General features: G+C 45.4%; 1 protein-coding gene across 1 annotated transcript in view; it reads right to left on the reverse strand.

The window, feature by feature from the left end:
- myo10 (myosin X) overlaps positions 1-21,935 on the reverse strand; it is a 305,921-nt gene that overhangs the window by 95,141 nt on the left and 188,845 nt on the right. Inside the window, exons 9-18 of the mRNA XM_084139801.1 lie at positions 15,975-16,104; positions 14,136-14,254; positions 12,451-12,597; positions 11,252-11,352; positions 8,528-8,594; positions 7,936-8,028; positions 6,384-6,452; positions 3,670-3,752; positions 3,287-3,395; positions 2,298-2,378 (exon numbers count right to left, since the gene is read on the reverse strand). Of these exons, the coding sequence (XP_083995927.1) occupies positions 2,298-2,378; positions 3,287-3,395; positions 3,670-3,752; positions 6,384-6,452; positions 7,936-8,028; positions 8,528-8,594; positions 11,252-11,352; positions 12,451-12,597; positions 14,136-14,254; positions 15,975-16,104 (999 nt within the window). The remainder of the gene's footprint in view (positions 1-2,297; positions 2,379-3,286; positions 3,396-3,669; positions 3,753-6,383; positions 6,453-7,935; positions 8,029-8,527; positions 8,595-11,251; positions 11,353-12,450; positions 12,598-14,135; positions 14,255-15,974; positions 16,105-21,935) is intronic.

Raw genomic sequence — 21,935 nt, forward strand, 5'->3', positions numbered from 1 at the left:
ATATATATATATATACACACACACATACAGTACCAGTCAAAAGTTTGGACACACCTACTCATTCAAGGGTTTTTCTTTATTTTTACTATTTTCTAACACATATGGAATCATGTAGTAACCAGAAAAGTGTTAAACAAATCAAAATATATTGTATATTTGAGATTCTTCAAATAGCCACCCTTTGCACACTCTTGGCATTCTCTCAACCAGCTTCATGAGGTAGTCACCTGGAATGCATTTCAATTAACAGGTGTGCCTTGTTAAAAGTTAATTTGTGGAATTGATTTCCTTCTTAATGCATTTGAGCCAATCAGTTGTGTTGTGACAAGGTATGGGGGGTATACAGAAGATAGCCCTATTTGGTAAAAGACCAAGTCCATATTATGGCAAGAACAGCTGAAATAAGCAAAGAGAAATGACAGTCCATCATTATTTTAAGACAAGAAGGTCAGTCAATACGGAACATTTCAAGAACTTTTAAAGTTTTTTCAAGTGCAGTCGCAAAAACCATCAAGCGCTATGATGAAACTGGTTCTCATGAGGACCACCACAGAAATGGAAGACCAAGAGTTACCTCTGCTGAGGAGGATAAGTTCATTAGAGTTACCAGCCTCAGAAATTGCAGCCCAAATAATTGCTTCACAGAGTTCAAGTAACAGACACATCTCAACAACAACTGTTCAGAGGGTGAGAATGTGTGAATCAGGCCTTCATGGTCGAATTGCTGCAAAGAAACCACTACTAAAGGACACCAATAATAAGAAGAGACCTGCTTGGGCCAAGAAACATGAGCAACGGACATTAGACCGGTGGAAATGTGTCTTTTGGTCTGGAGTCCAAATTTGAGATTTTTGGTTCAAACCGGCGTGTCTTTGTGAGATGCGGTGTGGGTGAACGGATGATCTCCGCATGTGTATTTCCCACCGTAAAGCATGGAGGGGGAGGTGTTATGGTGTGGGGGTGCTTTGCTGGTGACACTGTCTGTGATTTATTTAGAATTCAAGGCACTCTTAACCAGCATGGCTACCACAGCATTCTGCAGCGGTATGCCATCACATCTGGTTTGGGCTTAGTGGTACTATCATTTGTTTTTCAACAGGACAATGACCCAACACACCTCCAGTCTGTGTAAGGGCTATTTGACCAAGAAGGAGAGTGATGGAGTGCTGCATCAGATGACCTGGCCTCCACAATCACCCAACCTCAACCCAACTGCGATGGTTTGGGATGAGTCGCAGAGTGAAGGAAAAGTAGCCAACAAGTGCTCAGCATATGTGGGAATTCCTTCAAGACTGTTGGAAAAGCATTCCAGGTGAAGCTGGTTGAGAGAATGCCAAGAGTGTGCAAAACTGTCATCAAGGCAAAGGGTGGCTATTTGAAGAATCTCAAATACAATATATATTTTGATTTGTTTAACACTTTTTCGGTTACTACATGATTCCATACGTGTTATTTTATACTTTTGATGTCTTCACTATTGTTCTACAATGTAAAAAATTGTACAAATAAAGAAAAACCCTTGAATGAGTAGGTGTGTCCAAACTTTTGACTGGTACTGTATATAGTATAATAGACACTACTGTATACTATAGCAATACAATATACTACATCGTTTGTTTGTTTGTTAATTGGTTAATTCACTATTAGTCACAAATATAGCATGTAGTCGTCATTGAAACAAAGGGCCACAGTCAGTTGCTCCCGCCAGCAACACAATGTATCAATGAATGTATCAGGACTACATTGATCAGTTGACTAATTGACAACTAATCGGTCCAAATTTACTACCCCTTGTCCTTGGCCCTAACCCTTCGATGTTTGCAGATATGTAATGTCTGGGTAGGTATTTGCAGTGTATTGGTGGGACTTCCATATTGCTTCAACCTTATAGATCTATGAAGGGTTAGGGAGAAAATGTAGACCAGCTGAACCATTTATTTCCACCACCTCTTTCTTTCCTCTCCTCCTTTCCTTCCATATCTGAACATGTTTTTTTATTTGACAGGAGCCACTGACTCAGTTTGACTCCTCGTCATTCTGGGCTCAGGCTGTATTTAATTTGTGTACATTAACCAAGCCTTGCAAATTCCCTAGAGGTCATAGGGCAGCAAAGGGCTAAACTCCCATTTAATGCTATAGTGTGTTAGTGTGTGTGTGTGTTCAGTGAAGAGGAGTGTTTGCTTTTTAGATGCAGGTGATGATTGGATTCACACACTTTAAAAACAATTATGGATGTAAAAAATATTATCTTCTAGGAAGAAGAGTATAATGTAAAGTGTGTATATGTTGGAGCTTACCTTGTGAGTGTTTGGCTTGATGCATCGCACAAAAAATGGGTTTGAAGTACTGAGGTTGGCCATCAGTGAGTGCAAGGAATTCTGGGTAGAAAAAGGATGAATTGTTAGCTAACTCTGACACTGTTACACTTCAGTACTGTTAGGGATGATGATTATTATGCTCTTTCCATGTTCACGATATAAAGGCAAATACAAACAAGGGTCAAGGGTCAATTGAATGGTCGCTGCATTATGTACTGAACAAAAATATAAACGCAACATGTAAAGTGTTGGTCCCATTTTTCATGATCTGAAATAAAAGATCCCAGAAATGTTCCATACGCACAAAAAAAATATTTCTCTCAAATGTTGTGCACAAATTTGTTTACATCCCTGTTAGTGAGCATTTCTCCTTTACCAAGATCATCCATCCACCTGACAGGTGTGTGATATCAAGAAGCTGATTAAAGAGCATGATCATTACACAGCTGCTGGGGACAATAAAAGGCCTGTCTAAAATGTGCAGTTTTGTCACACAACAGCCACAGATGTCTCAAGTTTTGAGGGAGTGTGGAATTGGCATGCTGACTGCAGGAATGTCCAACAGAGTTGTTGCCAGAACATTTTATGTTAATTTCTCTACCATAAGCCACGTTGTTTTAGAGAATTTGGCAGTACATCCAACCGGCCTCAGAACTGCAGACCACGTGTAACCACACCAGCCCAGGACCTCCACATCCGGCATCTTCACCTGCAGGATCGTCTGAGGAGGGGGAGGGGGGTGCCCCCAAGTGCTGCGCCCTTTCCCAGTCATGTGGAATCCATATATTAGGGCCTAATTAATTTATTTCAATTGACTGATTTCCTTCTATGAACTGTAACTCAATAAAATATTTGAAATTGTTGCCTGTTGTGTTTATATTTTTGTTCAGTGTATATATATAGTCCCTCGACCGGTTAATGCAGATGAAAGTTGCACTATCTGACGTAAGATAACGATGGTCACTGACCTTAAACTGGGAACTGACGGTGGGTCTCCTGTGCTTGGTGCTGCATTTGAGGGTGTCCTGCTTGTTACGGCTCGAGACGTGCTCAAAGAGGTCGTACACAAAGTCCAACCTGACACACACACACACACACACACAGAGAATAAGTGTTACAAAGTGCACATTTGAATATCCAACTTTACCCAGCTCTGCATGACCCTCAATGAAAAATAAAAGCCCCCATTCAATTAATTCAAAACAGTAGTGCAGAATGTATGAATTGTTCACTTAAAGATTGTTACATCTCAAATAGCACCCTATTTCCTATATAGTGTACTACTTTTAGGCTCTGGTCATAGGGAATAGGGCGTAATTCGAGATTTGAACATTATAGAATTGCCACTTACCTGCTCTCTCTAAGCAGGTTGAGGATGTCATCCCTGAAAGTGTCTCGGTTCTTCTCCAGAATGCCCCTCACGTCATACACCACCTAGAGCACAATAACTACTTTAATGATTTTTTTTTTTATCGGCAAGATTTGCCAGCAACAAATGCCGACACTACACATCCAAGTATAACTGACCAAATTATGAAAGAAATGCATTGCAATTTTGATTTCCGAAAACTGAATGTGGAAGAGGTAAAAAAAGTATTGTTGTCTATCAACAATGACAAGCCACCGGGGTCTGACAACTTGGATGGAAAATTACTAAGGATAATAGCGGACGATATTGCCACTCCTATTTGCCATATCTTCAATCTAAGCCTACAAGAAAGTGTGTGCCCTCAGACCTGGAGGGAAGCAAAAGTCATTCCACTACCCAAGAACAGTGAAGCCCCTTTGACTTGCTCAAACATTTTTATATGACATGCACTCTACATTGTAGATTTTGTATTGTAGATACAGTGGGGAGAACAAGTATTTGATACACTGCCGATTTTGCAGGTTTTCCTACTTACAAACCATGTAGCGGTCTGTAATTTTTATCATAGGTACACTTCAACTGTGAGAGACGGAATCTAAAACAAAAATCCAGAAAATCACATTGTATGATTTTTAAGTAATTAATTTGCATTTTATTGCATGACATAAGTATTTGATACATCAGAAAAGCAGAACTTAATATTTGGTACAGAAACCTTTGTTTGCAATTACAGAGATCATACGTTTCCTGTAGGTCTTGACCAGGTTTGCACACACTGCAGCAGGGATTTTGGCCCACTCCTCCATACAGACCTTCTCCAGATCCTTCAGGTTTCGTGGCTGTCGCTGGGCAATACAGAATTTCAGCTCCCTCCAAAGATTTTCTATTGGGTTCAGGTCTGGAGACTGGCTAGGCCACTCCAGGACCTTGAGATGCTTCTTACGGAGCCACTCCTTAGTTGCCCTGGCTGTGTGTTTCGGGTCGTTGTCATGCTGGAAGACCCAGCCACGACCCATCTTCAATGTTCTTACTGAGGGAAGGAGGTTGTTGGCCAAGATCTCGCGATACATGGCCCCATCCATCCTCCCCTCAATACGGTGCAGTCGTCCTGTCCCCTTTGCAGAAAAGCATCCCAATATAATGATGTTTCCACCTCCATGCTTCACGGTTGGGATGGTGTTCTTGGGGTTGTACTCCTTCTTCTTCCTCCAAACACGGCGAGTGGAGTTTAGACCAAAAAGCTCTATTTTAGTCTCATCAGACCACATTACCTTCTCCCATTCCTCCTCTGGATCATCCAGATGGTCATTGGCAAACTTCAGACGGGCCTGGACATGCGCTGGCTTGAGCAGGGGGACCTTGCGTGCGCTGCAGGATTTTAATCCATGACGGCGTAGTGTGTTACTAATGGTTTTCTTTGAGACTGTGGTCCCAGCTCTCTTCAGGTCATTGACCAGGTCCTGCCGTGTAGTTCTGGGCTGATCCCTCACTTTCCTCATGATCATTGATGCCCCACGAAGTGAGATCTTGCATGGAGCCCCAGACCGAGGGTGATTGACCGTCATCTTGAACTTCTTCCATTTTCTAATAATTGCGCCAACAGTTGTTGCCTTTTCACCAAGCTGCTTGCCTATTGTCCTGTAGCCCATCCCAGCCTTGTGCAGGTCTACAATTTTATCCCTGATGTCCTTACACAGCTCTCTGGTCTTGGCCATTGTGGAGAGGTTGGAGTCTGTTTGATTGAGTGTGTGGACAGGTGTCTTTTATACAGGTAACGAGTTCAAACAGGTGCAGTTAATACAGGTAATGAGTGGAGAACAGGAGGGCTTCTTAAAGAAAAACTAACAGGTCTGTGAGAGCCGGAATTCTTACTGGTTAGTAGGTGATCAAATACTTATTTCATGCAATAAAATGCAAATTAATTACTTAAAAATCATACAATGTGATTTTCTGGATTTTTGTTTTAGATTCTGTCTCTCACAGTTGAAGTGTACCTATGATAAAAATTACAGACCACTACATGCTTTGTAAGTAGGAGAACCTGCAAAATCGGCAGTGTATCAAATACTTGTTCTCCCCACTGTATGTGGTAGTAGAGTAGTGGCCTGAGGGCACACACTTATTTGTTGTGATAAGTGTTATGAAATGTAATGTCATGTAATATTTTAAATTGCATATAACTAACTGCCTTAATGTTGCTGGACCCCAGGAAGAGTAGCTGCTGCCTTGTCAGCAGCTAATGGGGTTCCTTAATAAATACAAAATACACCACCAGAGGGCAGCAAATAGTGGTGAGACGAATGCAATGTTCAATAGCGCACACATTTATCTACTAAGTACAGTAAAGTACAGTACCTGTTGCTTGCCACGAGCTGCTGTCTGCTTTGCAAAAGCTGTCCTGTTGTGTCTTACGTGCTCCTGGGTCGTCATGGTAACACTTTAAATCTTAAGGTATGATGCTATATAACATGGTATTAGCCTGTAGGAGCCTAAATAATGTCCTATAATGGGGCTAATAAGATGTTATGTTTCTCTATGTGTCAGAATTTATACTCAAAATGCACTGTATTTAGTGAGGATCCTTATGAGATGAGTCATACAAGCTCCTGACAAGTCTTAAAATGCATTGTACAGGCTTCATAATGCATTATACCTGCGGTTTTAACTAAAGTGTTACAGACAAGGACAACCCTTACCTCGCCTGCATAGTGTCTCACGCCAAAGTTGTGCACAGCAACGCGTGGCTTCACATAAAATTGGTTTTTCTGTAACATGAGAAAGGATTTGCGTTAGCATCATCGGTATTCACCACATAATGCAATTAGTCACAAAATGCAACTGAGCCAACATTACTTAGAAGATGACAATTGTGTGGATAACATCTCCTACAATGAAGGATCAATGAAATTGACAATAATTGAATTAATTCACATTATTTTCTTTATCATCATTTCAGACTCAGAAACAAAGTCTAATACCTGGGATAGGATAAAGTAATCCTTCTACCCCCCCTTACCCCACCCAAAGAGAAAAAACATATTGTAAAGTGGTTGTCCCACTGGCTATCATAAGGTGAATGCACCAATTTGTAAGTCGCTCTGGATAAGAGCGTCTGCTAAATGACGAAAATGTAAATGTAATCTGCATGCCTATATCCTACATTAGCTATATTGTTGCGTACAGTAAGTGGGATGAAAAGGTAGTTGAATCAATAAAATCTAAATAAGCCATTTCATTCTAAGAAACTGGAACTATTAAGACAAAAATATGCCCTTTCAAACTCCTTTAAGCATTCTGGATATCTCAAAATATCATAAAACCCATTAATTATATCCAATATACCCTGTAATGCTTTCATAATCCGACCAATAAATCATCAATTTATAGGGATATTTACGAGCTGCGCTCATATTTATTCCAAATAAAAATTCTACTCAGCGTTTCTTTACATCCACTGGTGAGATCAGAGCTTAAATTAAACCAAGCTGTAATAGCACTGGGTGCTAACGCTATGAATGTAGCGGAGGGCAGCTTGCAGCTTGCCCCAAAATTAGCTAACAGGGAGCTAGCTAGCCAGGCCTCTGCTAAGAACAGATGTTAGACACATACAAAAATGGCCTAGCTGCAGCAATTACCATCTTCTTTAATGTACTGTGCTATGAAAAGCATAAACCAACCACATGGTTCCTGATATCGATAGCAATAAGCTCCAATGCAAAACCACACAGTCAGAAAGGTTAGTGCAGAGTTTCACAGTCCCTGATGTGAAATTTATAATACTAAGGTAATGTGGCATATCCAATGTTTGGCTATACATAAAAAAGTAGCCACCCTCTCTGAAAGTATGTTGTATGTTTTTGCAGTGTGTTGGAAAACTCCATCTAGGGTAACAGTTGCTTCTGCCACATTGCTATCACCTACAATCCTTTCAAATCAGCGAGGAAAAGCGACATGGGGGTCTTCAATATATACACAAAGCTGTTCGAATACTTTAGAGATGAATCCTTCCTCCCTTCCTTCAAGTAATCATATATCAGGGATTGTTTCCACCAATCCAACTTGATCAGATCAGATTACCTTACGGATGGAAAGAAAGGAGGATAGAAGGATGGATAGATGGATGGATGGATGGATGGATGGATGGACAGACAGACAGATGTGTGGGTATCAGAATGCGTCGCTGAAGTATTTCAACAGGCCCACTAAAGCTATCGACTGGTGATGTCATAACAATGCGACTTGACTCACCGAGTGCTGGCTGTGGAGTTTCTCCAGTAGTGTGCCGTCAGTGGCTTTGGGGAAATGACTCTCCTCGTTCATCAGTGCCAGGAGACCAAGTTTCTGTGAAGAACACAGACAGATATTATCATAACCATTCCTCTGTTAAGCCAACAGTCCGAAACAGTATATGTTTTTCCTGCCAACTTTAATCAATGGATTTACAACATATTTATATCTATAGAAATAAATGTATTTTTATATCTAGAAATGATTATTTCTGGTAGTTCAAGACCACTCAGCATTTGTCTGGATAACCTTGTCTCCAGGTCAAAGGGGTTTCACATTATAACAGCAAGAATGGCATTGCACTGAGCTAGCCATTGGTTCCCAATTGAAGGGGACTGCAGTTCCAAAGGGTTGCAGTTGCGCTTACAAGCAGCGTACATCAGGCTGCTAGAGTCAAAGTTCAAATGATTTACATTTTACAATGCTCCTGCGCCCAACCTTGTGGCAGGCATTGCGCCTTATAGCCAAAATATGAAACCCCATTCACAAGTGTAAATTCTAGCAGTGTCAACATGAGAAAAATCCCATTGAAGTGGGGATGACAAAGACATACCTTCTCAATCAGATCCAAACATTCACCGTTGTCCATCCAGTTGATGTCCTCCCATACAAGCCCTTCCCTGATGGAGCAAGAAAAGATAAGTGTGACACTCTGGCTCCACGGACCTTTATTCTTGAGCCAGGGTTGTTCATGTTCATTTGTTTTGGGTGTATTTCTATGTGGGGGTGTCTAGGTTGTTGTATTTCTATGTTGGGTGATTGTGCGTGTTTGTATTCATTGACTCCCAATCGGAGGTAACGAGTGTCAGCTGTTCGGCTCGTTATCTCTGATTGGGAGCCATATTTAAGATGTAGGTTTCTGGTGTTAGTGGTGGGTTATTGTTCCAAATGTTCTATGTTCAGTCTGTGTACTGAGGACGTCACGGTTCGTGTTTTGTTTTGTCGTGTGTTTCTTTATCAAATTAAAGTCATGTTCACTCGCTACGCTGCGCATTGGTTTCATCCTTACAACCGCCGTGACAGAATAACCCACCACAAGAGGACCAAGCGGCGTAACAAGCAGGGTGTCCAGGAGCCGACGCCCTTTCCAACTTTAGCGGATATCCACTTCAACTGGGTCAAGCCGCGTGAGGAGGAGAGAGGTTGGACTTGGGAGCAGAGGATGGAGAGTCTGGAGAGTCTGGCGAGGAAGATAGATGCCTGGTCCACGGGGAGGAGAGACCCCCAGAAAATTTTTGGGGGGGGGCTCACGATGTCGGGGCAGAAGGTGTACGGCCCGGAGGAGTGCAAGAGGTTGGCAGATATGGCCGCCAGTACAAGGGGGCTACTGGGTAAAGCAGGGAAGGAAAGTGTTGAGGCACGGCATGAGGTACTGGGGTGTGTAACCAGTTCGGTCCGGCCCGTTCCTAGTCCCGAGGTGCAGCCAGTAGTGTGTGTTCCCCGTACGGTACGGCCTGTTCCGGCCCCTCGCACTAAGTGTACGGTGCGCGTCGCCAGCCCGGTTCAGCCTGTCCCTGCACCACGTAGGAGGGATACGGTGCGCTTCGCCAGCCCAGCCCGGCCTGTTCCTACTCCACGCACCAGGGATACGGTGCGCTTCGCCAGCCCGGCCCGGCCTGTTCCGGCCACCCGCACCAGGGAGACGGTGCGCGTCGCCAGCCCAGCCCGGCCTGTTCCTGCTCCCCGCACTAGGCCTTATGAGAGTCCCCAGGGTCCAGCATGCCCTGTTCCGGCTCTCCGCACTAGCCCTTATGTGCGTCCCCAGGGTCCAGCATACCCTGTTGCTGCTTCCCGCACTAGCCCTGAGATGCGTGTCCTCAGCCCGGTACCTCCAGTGCCGGCACCACGCATCAGGCCTACGGTGCGTCCCCAGGGCCAAGCATGCCCTGTTGCTTCTCCCCGCACTAGCCCTGAGATGCGTGTCCTCAGCCCGGTACCTCCTGTTCCGGCACCACGCACCAGGCCTACGATGCGCCTCAGACGGCCAGAGTCTGCCGTCTGCCCAACGGGGCCTGAACTGTCCGTCTGCCCAACGCCGTCTGAACTGCCCGTCTGCCCAACGGCGCCTGAACTGCCCGTCTGCCCAACGCCGTCTGAACTGCCCGTCTGCCCAACGGCGCCTGAACTGCCCGTCTGCCAAGCGCCGCAGGGGCTGCCCGTCTGCCATGAGCCTGCAAAGCCGCCCGTCTGCCATGAGCCTACAGAGCCGTCCGCCAGACCGGAGCCGCTAGAGCTCTCCGCCAGACAGGAGCAGCCAGAGCCTTCCGCCAGACAGGATCAGCCAGAGCCTTCCGCCAGACAGGATCAGCCAGAGCCTTCCGCCAGACAGGATCAGCCAGAGCCTTCCGCCAGACAGGATCAGCCAGATCCTTCTGCCAGACAGGATCCGCCAGAGCCAGCCAGCCAGGATCCGCCATTCAGTCTGGTGCTGCCCCTCAGTCAGGTACTGTCCCTTAGTCCGGTGCTGCCCCTTAGTCCGGTGCCGCCCCTTAATCCAGTGGGGTTTAGTTGGGGGGTGGTCATGAGGAAGGGTAGACTAAAGCGGAGAGTGACTAAGGTGGAGTGGGGACCACGACCTGGGCCAGAGCCGCCACCAGGGACAGACGCCCACCCAGACCCTCCCCTAGACTGTATGCTGGTGCGCCCGGAGGTCGCACCTTTAGGGGGGGGTAATGTGACACTCTGGCTCCACGGACCTTTATTCTTGAGCCAGGGTTGTTCATGTTCATTTGTTTTGGGTGTATTTCTATGTGGGGGTGTCTAGGTTGTTGTATTTCTATGTTGGGTGATTGTGCGTGTTTGTATTCATTGACTCCCAATCGGAGGTAACGAGTGTCAGCTGTTCGGCTCGTTATCTCTGATTGGGAGCCATATTTAAGATGTAGGTTTCTGGTGTTAGTGGTGGGTTATTGTTCCAAATGTTCTATGTTCAGTCTGTGTACTGAGGACGTCACGGTTCGTGTTTTGTTTTGTCGTGTGTTTCTTTATCAAATTAAAGTCATGTTCACTCGCTACGCTGCGCATTGGTTTCATCCTTACAACCGCCGTGACAATAAGCCAATCATATTGAAATTGAAGTTAACCGGTAACAATTTATAATAACCTTCACGAATAAGCTCTTATTTTTGAATGCTTTATAAATTAGCATACTTGTTAAACATTCTGATGAATTGTATATAGAATACATATTTCTAAAAATTATAAAGTGTTACAGTTAACCATTTTTTAAAAACCAATCTAAGTCTACTGTGAAAGTGCATGTTTGAGGTCTACTCACTTGTTGTATTCAAGTTGCTCCAGTGAGAAGATGTGCTTGTTGAAGTATTCCTGAAGTTTCTCGTTTGCATAGTTAATGTTGAACTGCTCAAAGCGGTTGACCTGTCAGAGAGATAGATCCATGTAAGACTCACATACTAAAGATTGACAATTGCTTGGTAGGGGGGTCATGGGGTACATCCCCCAAGTGATTTTTTTGTAATGGTTTGCTCCTGATGATTTTTCCAACAGGGTTTCATGTTGTAACAATAGAAAGGTACAACATGAAACTCTACTTAAAAGTGTTCTTATAATAACTTGGTGGGTGCTTAGATTTGTCCTATTTCACACATGTAACAAGGGTGTATTAACAATGTGTGTGAATTGGACATTTGTTTTTTGCATACCCCAACTCCCCCTGGGAGTGGTGTCACGGCCAGGTCTGCCATTATCAACTGCGAACCTGGAGCAATTAGGGTTAAGTGCCTTGCTCAAGGGCACATCGAAAGATTTTCACATTATCAGCTCAGGGATTTGAACTAGCAACCTTTCGGTTACTGGCCCAACACTCTAACCGCTAGGCTACCTGCATTTTTCTTCCACCCAGCTCTAATTACTTCCCTCTGTTAAAACAGCCAGAACGTTTGTAAATCTGCAGCTGTATTCACAAAGCAACTCAGAGTAGGAGTACTGATCTAGGATCAGTTCCGACCTCTCATGCATTATGATTTAAAAGGCAAAACTGATCTTAAAACAGCACTCCTCCTCTAAGACGTTTTGTAAATGCAGGGCCTGGCTGCTAGGATCCTATAGGGAACACTAAGATCATAGATATCATAATGAATGTGCAAATCTGCTACTTAAGTTTGAGAGTTAACTAGGTCATGATAAACACCTGTTGCCCTTGAGGGTGAACTGTCTCATGGATGACTGATAGCTGATTTGAACTAATGAGTTCAGCTCAGGCACTTTCATTTGGCTGAATTTGCTGGAGGCCATTTTTATTCATTACTGATGGTGACAGCCGATATGAGAAATCAACATTAAGATAAACGTACATCATTGCTTGTGTTCAGTGAATTTGCTGACTAAGACATATGTTGCTCACAATAAAAAAAAACGAAACATAAGACATGATCATTTAGAAAATGTATCAAAAAGGCAAGTGATGCAGACATTATACCTTGTACCCCCAAAATTGTTTTTTTCCAACCAACCAACCTCGAAATTCTCAAATCCAAATATGTCTAGGATGCCAATGGATTTGAAGTCCTCTTTCCCCCGGATACGGTTGTTGAGTTTCCGGATGATCCAGGTGAAACACTGGGAATAAAGTGCCATCGCCATGGAGTCCCTGGAATCCACCGCCTGGGAAAAAGGAAATGACATCTCAGTTTTACAAAAAGGAAGCTGCCTGTTCTCGTTCAAGTAAAATAGGAATATAAATTACTCTGGATGACCTTTAAATTGACTATCCCTTGGTGTAACCATTAATTAATTTATACCGTGGCTGGGATTCAAACACAAGCAGATAAGCAACTTGTGCTTTGCAATAGGCTTTTAAAGGTGACTTCCACAATCTGTTTCTGCTTTTTCTGATTGCAAAATACCTACACTTGGGATAGGGAGGTGTGCTCCTTTCTGTCAAATGTAGTCATTTCTGGAAACACTTTCTGTCCATTTAGGGGACCCTTTTGACTCAAGAGCACCCCCAGAGGCAAAGGTTCTGTATAGAGGCCAGTTTAAATAGTCTACATATGATCACCTACATAAGCCAAGTTATTAAAGGTAGACTCAGTGATATGACGTAGATGCAGAAAGTAAACAGCATTTCCGCCAAGAGCGTTGAAGCGTGAGGCTTTGACGCTGATTCAGCAGATATGGTCAGCAGGTAAACAGGAGACACAACTTGAGCCAGACTGGATTACCACAAGTAGACCATCGCCCGCCTGACCAAAAAGGTAGACTCAGCGAAGTGACACAGCCACAAGCAGCACCGCAGATATTGAGATGAGAGAGATGCAAGACTTCGCTCTCACACAGTCACATACACAGTATCTGTGCATGTGTACGGGCCAGGGCACCAAACAGCGAACCCGTGCAAATGCACAGATACTGTGAGTGTGACTGTGTGAGAGCGAAGTCTTGCATCTCGCTCATCTCAATATCTGCGGTGCTGCTTGTGGCAATGTAATTTGCATTAATCCAGTCTGGCACGAGTTGTGTCTCCTGTTTATCTGCTGACCATATCTGCTGAATCAGCATCAAATGTGATTAGCCTGGTCAGCTACACTCCCAGCTTTAGAGATGAAATCAGACACATACGGGCACATGATGGGGTTGGGGTTCATTAGGCACCAAATGCAAGACAACTAAGTGAAACAGGGAGGGAGTAAACTGTATTTCATGTTTTCTTTTGCAAACATTTTTAAAACGTTTTAAGTTTAGTGCCTAATGAACACAACCTAGGTCACGCAAGGGGAAATGGTTCAGGGTCAGTGGCCAATACACACCCTGCCTTCAAAAGCTGACAACAACAACAGCGGTCGCACCATAACAGTAAGAGACAATGAATGCTTTGTTTTGTCTAGCAGGACCTATTTAAACAAGGTAGAGATAAGCCATGATTGACTTTGAAACAAAGTATTTTTTCACAAAGTTGGTGGCTAACCTCACAGTTGGGCAGGCGCCATTGACTATGAAACACCAGCCCTAAATGTTTCCCTTTGGCATAACACATGCCCCTGGTCTATCTATCTGCCCTAAACCCCAGTCAGGCGTCAATGTCAGGTGTTGACCATGTGGTCAAATATTTGTGTGTCGTGGGACTAGTGTCGCAAAGGAGTGAAGCCACCACCTGATGTAAAACAATGGGGTCAACTGGTGTCCTCTGTCATCATGGTTACCTGTTCCACGGTGAGCGGCGTGCAGATCTCCTCACCCCTTAGGATCATGGACTTGTGGGTCAGTACCTCGGCCAGTTGTTCTGAGTTCAGTCCCAGGAGGTCCGCTGTCCTGCCCAGTGCTACAGACACACAGACAGTGGTATTTTAGAAAGGGAGGTGGGGGTGTAATAGGTACTGTACAATATATCTCCTTTGCTGTGTTGTCATCATGTCAGTCTATGACCCTCTAGATCAGTGGTCACCAACTGATCGATCTTCAAGGCATTCCTAGTTGATCACCAAACATTTCTGTAGAAAAGCCAACGATAAAGACTCCTTTTTATTATTATTATTCATGTTGCGCTGTTGGCGGTAAGTGCACTTGATAATGAAGCCATGCTCATCGGGTAGTCAAAGTGTTCCCATTTTAAACCATTTAATTTGTCTGAAAAAACAAGCTTCGCCTACCCGGCGGACCGGGAGATCTGTGGCTAAATCAAGTGAGCCTACTGCGCTGGCCAATCGGATAGCTCAAATCACCGTGCCTACAGCTTCCATGACCCCGGCCACAGCAAAGTTTGATACTAGCCTACGTGAGATTTCATTACTTTTAAAACCATGACCAGAGAGCGACTGTCAAAGAATACAGCAAAGAGCTGCTGTTTTTATGAGTGAATTCTAAGTTTGTATTCAACACTATTGCAAAACATAAAACGCGATTCTCCCTACTTCCACTGGCGCTGCAGCTGCAATGACTGAGTAGCAAGTGTATAGATCGCCCTGCATTTGTATTATTTTTAGCAGCTCGTCGTGTGCATGAGGCAGATGAGTCCAACTCGAGTTTCGCCACCAGGTCCCCTCTCTCTGTTCAGTCTCGGGAGGAAAGGATGGAGAGAGCTGGGACCATGAATGGCGGACCCTCTGCTTCTCTCTCCCTCCCTCCACTGAGACTAATGCCATGTTCAAAACAACTGGGAACTCGGAAATCTCCGACTTCAGCGTGTTCAAGACAACTGGGAACTCTGAAGAAAACAAGATCCGACTGGGAAAATAGTTTTGAACGGTCATCCAACTCGGAATTCCAAGTCGGAAACTCAGGAATCTTTCTAGAGCTCCGACTTTCTGACCTGAAGATCACTGACGTCATGATTTGACCTTGTGTCTTTTCCGAGTTCCCAGTTGTCTTGAAAGCACCATGACCATCAGATGCAGGTACCATCAGTCCAGTAAAATAAAAAAGGCAATTATTTACAAATTATTTCAATTTATGCTCAGTTGTGCCTCGAGTTTTTAAATATAATATGGTCTGAGAATAACAATATTGGCAGGCCAGGCATATAGCCAATATGCTGTGATAATGTATTAGGCCTACTGCACAAACCTCATTCCTACAGAAAAGTTTTTATTGGGCTAATGTTATATTTCTTATATCATGTTTTTAAAAATTATCTGAGTCTGAGATCTTATTTGACTGCGAAAGTGATCTTCAAAGTGACCACTGCTCTAGTTTCATAATGTGATTAAATCAAGGTTATTTCTAAACACCAATCTTTAAATCAAGGTTATTTCTAAACACCAATCTTGTTATGACAGTTGAGGTTGATATACGAGTGTGTTCATTACATATCACATTTCACTAGGCAGAATATTATTGTTTAGCTGAGGCAAAAGGTTAAGGTAACCCTAGCGCTAAGGTATAGGGGACAACAAATCTCAGTGCAGTTGTTAAACTTGGACAACCCAGGACTAGGATAAGGATAGGGAGCATCTCAAGTAAAGTAGCATGTCATAGGTAGTACCTCAAGGAAAAGGGGGAGCGTGAGGAGGAGAGGAAGGAGAGAAGAGACGAGAGACATTAACCTGTTTTGGAAGAGACCTGAGCTCCTCCGGCCGTCATGAACTCGATATTCCCGGCATGAAGAATTCCCGCCAGGAGCCGAAGGATCTCCCGGATATTCTCCTCTGTGAACTGCATGGTCCGCATTGCATTCTGGGATGGAAAACCCCACAAATGGACAGAATGTTGATGCCGCCAAAAAAGGAGGTTGTGCCCCCAAGAAAAAACAAACAAACAAATTAAATAACTCAATATCTCCTAGATTTCCTGTATCTTCAATCTGTCTAGACATGAAACCATTTAATTCAATTCATTACCATATCCCTGTACAAACCAAGCAAAGTTGAATCCAGACCACTATAAGTGGAATCTGGTGCTTTAGTGTCTCTATGGTATGAGCTGCAGCTGTAGATGTCACAGATCCCCCCGGTACTGCTGCTCATTCCGTTCACCAGTTCCGGAGGTCTACGTCACCGGCCTTCTAGGCGTCACTGACATGGATCATTACCACCAACCCCGGACTGTCTTGTCTCATTACGCACACCTGTTCCCCTTCCCCCTGATTAGTTTGTGTATATATGCGCCCTCTGTTCCCCATTGTCCTTGTCGATTATTGTCGCATGTCCGTTGGTCTCGTGAGTACCGTGTATTGTGCTCTTGGTATTACGGGTCTCGTCCGTGTATGTATTTAGAGGTTTACACCTCGCTCTTTTGTTAGGGTTACAGCCCTGTGTTATATATATACGTGTTTGTTTTGGGCTTCGTACCCGTCGTTTGTTATGACGTACATGGTGTTGGGTGATAAAACCCCTAATACGTATTCCTGCGCCCGTCTTCCTATCATTATACAACGTGACAGAATAATCAACCTCCAAATGGAGACAGCGGGAAAGGCCAAGCTGGCGACCATCGTAGAGACAGTCTAGCATCACAAGGTCTGTTTTTCCAGACTCGGCAGCGCCATGGACAGCGTGTTGGCAACCATCCTGCGTTTGGAGGGGAATGTGCAGTTCCTCCAGTCTCCAGCACCGGTTCCGGCACCAGTCCCCACACAACCACTACCTGCCTCCGGCCCATCTGAGCCGGTCAGTGGAATACTCCTGTCCCTCCCGGAACGCTTTGACGGCGCGCCAGCGAGATGCAAGGGATTCCTTCTGCAATGCGACCTGTACCTCACTCGCTACGTCGAGGCTGTCTCCGCAGCGGACTGCTGGAGGAGGTACAGATGGAGTTAGCTTGCCGTGATGACAACCTGTCACTCGACCAGCTCATCAGCATGGCGATCCGGTTGGACAACCTCCTGCGGTCCTGACGAAAACCTGCACAGAATCCGTAGCCCATGGCTACACCTGCTCCGTGGTCAGAGCCGATGGAAGTGGGCTCTGCACGTTTGACCGAGGCAGAGCGTAGGAGAGGGAGGAATCTGGGCCTCTGCTCCTATTGTGGAGAAAGGGGTCATTCCTCCCCAACCTGCCCTCTATCCACTAATAGGCGAGGAGGTGACAAGCCAGGGAATTCCCTTGCTCCAACCGAGATAGGATGCAAGACCTCCTCTCCTTTTCTGTCAGCTCAACCAGTGTGTTTTTCCCATTCAATTCCCTGAATACCCTAGCCCTTCATTCCAGTTAGCTCTGATTGATTCCGGAGCTGCCAGCAATCTTTTAGATAGCGCACTGGCCACTGTATTACGCATTCCTTTGGTTCCCATTCCGGTTCGTGCCCTGGATAATCGTCCAGTAGGGACTGGGCTCGTACATCACATCACTGTTCCCGTTTCTCTGCTGACCCATGACACTCATTTAGAACAGATCACCTTTTTGATTATAGACACCCCCATGCACCCCGTTGTTTTAGGTCTCCCCTGGTTGAGTTGGTATAACCCTGTTATTTCCTGGTCTGATAGGAGCTGGGTTGGTCGCAGGAGTGTCAGGGGAGGTGTCTCGCGGTGTCTGTCAACGCCACTAAGGTGGAATGTCCGGACCATGCCACTCAAGTGGATTTACCGGAGGAATACCAGGATCTGCACTGGGTTCTCTCTAAGACCCAGGCTACACACCTGCCTCCTCATTGCCCCTGGGACTGTGCCATTGACCTGCTGTTTGACGCAGCCCTTCCGAGAGGACACGTCTATCCCCTCTCCTGTGCGGAGACCGAGGCCATGGAGACCTACGTACAGGAGAGCCTCCAGCAGGGCTTTATCCGCCCCTCTACGTCACCAGCCTCCTCAAGTTCATTTTTTGTTCAGAAGAAAGATGGGGGACTGCACCCCTGCATTGATTATTGAACACTGAATAAAGCCACCATTATCTTCAGCTATCCTTTACCCCTCATCCTAACCATCATCGAACAAATGCACGGGGCGCAGTACTTCACGAAACTGGACTTGAGGAGCGCCTACAATCTGGTGTGCATTCGTGCAGGCGACGAATGGAAAGCAGCCTTGCATCTCGTAATGCCTTTTGGCCTGTCTAATGCTCCTTCAGTCTTCCAGGCCTTTATTAACGAAGTGTTTCGGGACATGCTGGGATGGGACGTAGCGGTTTATATAAGCTCCTTCTCCTGCCGGTTCCACAATGACCCTTGTCTCACCTCTCTGTGGACTTTGTTACTGACCTTCCCCCCTCCCAGGGGAACACCACCGTTCTCGTCGTTGTGAACCGGTTTTCCAAAGCTTGTCGCCTCCTTTCTCTGCCTGGGCTCCCGTCGGCGATGCAAACTGCGGAGGCTCTTTTTACGCACGTCTTCCGGTACTATGGGATCCCGGAGGACATTGTGTCAGATCGTGGCCCTCAGTTCACCTCACGCGTATGGAAGGTGTTCTTGGAACGCCTGGGGGTCCCGGTCAGTCTCACCTCCGGGTACCGTCCTCAAGCTAATGGGCAGGTGGAGAGGGTCAATCAGGAGGTGGGCAGGTTCCTGAGGTGTTACTGTCATGACCGGCCAGGGGAAGTGGGCGGATTTTCTACCTTGGGTTGAGTATGTGCAGAATCCCTCCGCCACTCCTCCACTAACCTCACTCCTTTCCAGTGCGTGTTGGGGTATCAGCCGGCCCAGGCACCTTGGCATCCGAGCCACACCGAGGCCACTGTGGTGGCCGAGTGGTTTCGGCACGCTGAGGAGATCTGGAATGCTGCGCACAATCATCTCCAGCAGGCCGTGCGTCGTCACAAGGAACAGGCCGACCGCCACCGCAGTGAGGCTCCTGTTTTCTCTCCAGGCGACCGGGTCTGGCTCTCCAACTGGAACCTGTCCCTCCGCCTGCCCTGCTGGAAGCTGAGCCCACAGTTTGTGGGGCCGTTTAAAGTCCTGAGGAGAATTACTGAGGTAACGTCCCGTTTGCAACTCCCTGTTGACTACTGCATTAACCTGACTTTTCATGTGTCTCACTGAGGCTGGACCCAGTGACGCCCCGCCTCCTCCTCTGGAAATCGAGGGAGGTCTGGCATACTCGGTCCGTGAAGTCCTGGATTCGAGGTGTCGGGCGGGGAATCTCCAGTACCTCATTGACTGGGAGGGGTACGGCCCAGAGGAGCAGTGTTTTGTTCCTGCGGTGGACATCCTGGACACTTCACTGACCAGGGCTTTTCACAGTCGGCGCCCTGACCGATCCGCACCGCGTCCCTATGGTCGTCCCCGAGGCCGATATTGTCTCGCTCATTTCGTTCACCATATTCGGAGGTCTACATCACCAGCCTTCTAGGTGTCATTGACATGGATCATTACCACCAACCTCTGATTGTGTTGTCTCATTACGCACACCTGGTTCCCACATTAGTATGTGTATATATGTGTCCTCTGTTCCCCATTGTCCTTGTCGATTATGTCCCATGTCCGTTGGTCTCGTGAGTATCGTGTATTGTGCTCTTGGTATTACAGGTCTCGTCCTGTGTATGTATATATATACAGTGGGGGAAAAAAGTATTTAGTCAGCCACCAATTGTGCAAGTTCTCCCACTTAAAAAGATGAGAGAGGCCTGTAATTTTCATCATAGGTACACGTCAACTATGACAGACAAATTGAGAAAAGAAAATCCACAAAATCACAATGCAGGATTTTTAATGAATTTATTTGCAAATTATGGTGGAAAATAAGTATTTGGTCACCTACAAACAAGCAAGATTTCTGGCTCTCACAGACCTGTAACTTCTTCTTTAAGAGGCTCCTCTGTCCTCCACTCGTTACCTGTATTAATGGCACCTGTTTGAACTTGTTATCAGTATAAAAGACACCTGTCCACAACCTCAAACAGTCACACTCCAAACTCCACTATGGCCAAGACCAAAGAGCTGTCAAAGGACACCAGAAACACAATTGTAGACCTGCACCAGGCTGGGAAGACTGAATCTGCAATAGGTAAGCAGCTTGGTTTTAAGAAATCAACTGTGGGAGCAATTATTAGGAAATGGAAGACATACAAGACCACTGATAATCTCCCTCGATCTGGGGCTCCACGCAAGATCTCACCCCGTGGGGTCAAAATGATCACAAGAACGGTGAGCAAAAATCCCAGAACCACACGGGGGGACCTAGTGAATGACCTGCAGAGAGCTGGGACCAAAGTAACAAAGCTTACCATCAGTAACACACTACGCCGCCAGGGACTCAAATCCTTCAGTGCCAGACGTGTCCCCCTGCTTAAGCCAGTACATGTCCAGGCCCGTCTGAAGTTTGCTAGAGTGCATTTGGATGATCCAGAAGAGGAATGGGAGAATGTCATATGGTCAGATGAAACCAAAATAGAACTTTTTGGTAAAAACTCAACTCGTCGTGTTTGGAGGACAAAGAATGCTGAGTTGCATCCAAAGAACACCATACCTACTGTGAAGCATGGGGGTGGAAACATCATGCTTTGGGGCTGGTTTTCTGCAAAGGGACCAGGACGACTGATCCGTGTAAAGGAAAGAATGAATGGGGCCATGTATCATGAGATTTTGAGTGAAAACCTCCTTCCATCAGCAAGGGCATTGAAGATGAAACGTGGCTGGGTCTTTCAGCATGACAATGATCCCAAACACACCGCCCGGGCAACGAAGGAGTGGCTTTGTAAAAAGCATTTCAAGGTCCTGGAGTGGCCTAGCCAGTCTCCAGATCTCAACCCCATAGAAAATCTTTGGAGGGAGTTGAAAGTCCGTGTTGCCCAGCGACAGCCCCAAAACATCACTGCTCTAGAGGAGATCTGCATGGAGGAATGGGCCAAAATACCAGCAACAGTGTGTGAAAACCTTGTGAAGACTTACAGAAAACGTTTGACCTGTGTCATTGCCAACAAAGTATTGAGAAACTTTTGTTATTGACCAAATCCTTATTTTCCACCATAATTTGCAAATAAATTCATAAAAAATCCTACAATGTGATTTTCTGGAGATAAAAAATCTCATTTTGTCTGTCATAGTTGACGTGTACCTATGATGAAAATTACAGGCCTCTCTCATCTTTTTAAGTGGGAGAACTTGCACAATTGGTGGCTGACTAAATACTTTTTTCCCCCACTGTACATACGTGTTTGTTTTGGGATTCGTCCCCGTCGTTTGTTATGACGTACCTGGTGTTGGGTGGAGAAATAAACCCCCTAATACGTATTCCTGCGCCCGTCTTCCTATCATTATACAATGTGACAGTAGACCCTGTGGCAATACATGACTGACCAAGGCCTGCTCAGTCCTTCACCGACATTTTCAAATTGTAGTTCCAGTAATGTCAATGTGTACAACAGTTCTGGGCAATAAAAAGTGTACAAACAAAAAAATAAGGTATATTAGCAAAAAAATAAAAACATTTGCTTCAAAGGGGATGTCATCGTCATGGGCATATTTCAGAAATGTATTTAATTCATGGGTTATTGTTAGATGATTGCTAATAAACTTGGTGCTTGGCATCACCCCACAAATGTTCCGTAAAATATGTACAGCTTGCTGCAGCAAGGCATTTTGAAAAGTAACTTTTGAAGGGCCTGAACTGTATCATCAACAATAAACCATTGATA

The sequence above is a fragment of the Coregonus lavaretus genome (assembly GCF_964263955.1).
Source record: "Coregonus lavaretus genome assembly, chromosome: 23".
In the NCBI taxonomy this organism is placed as follows: domain Eukaryota; kingdom Metazoa; phylum Chordata; class Actinopteri; order Salmoniformes; family Salmonidae; genus Coregonus; species Coregonus lavaretus.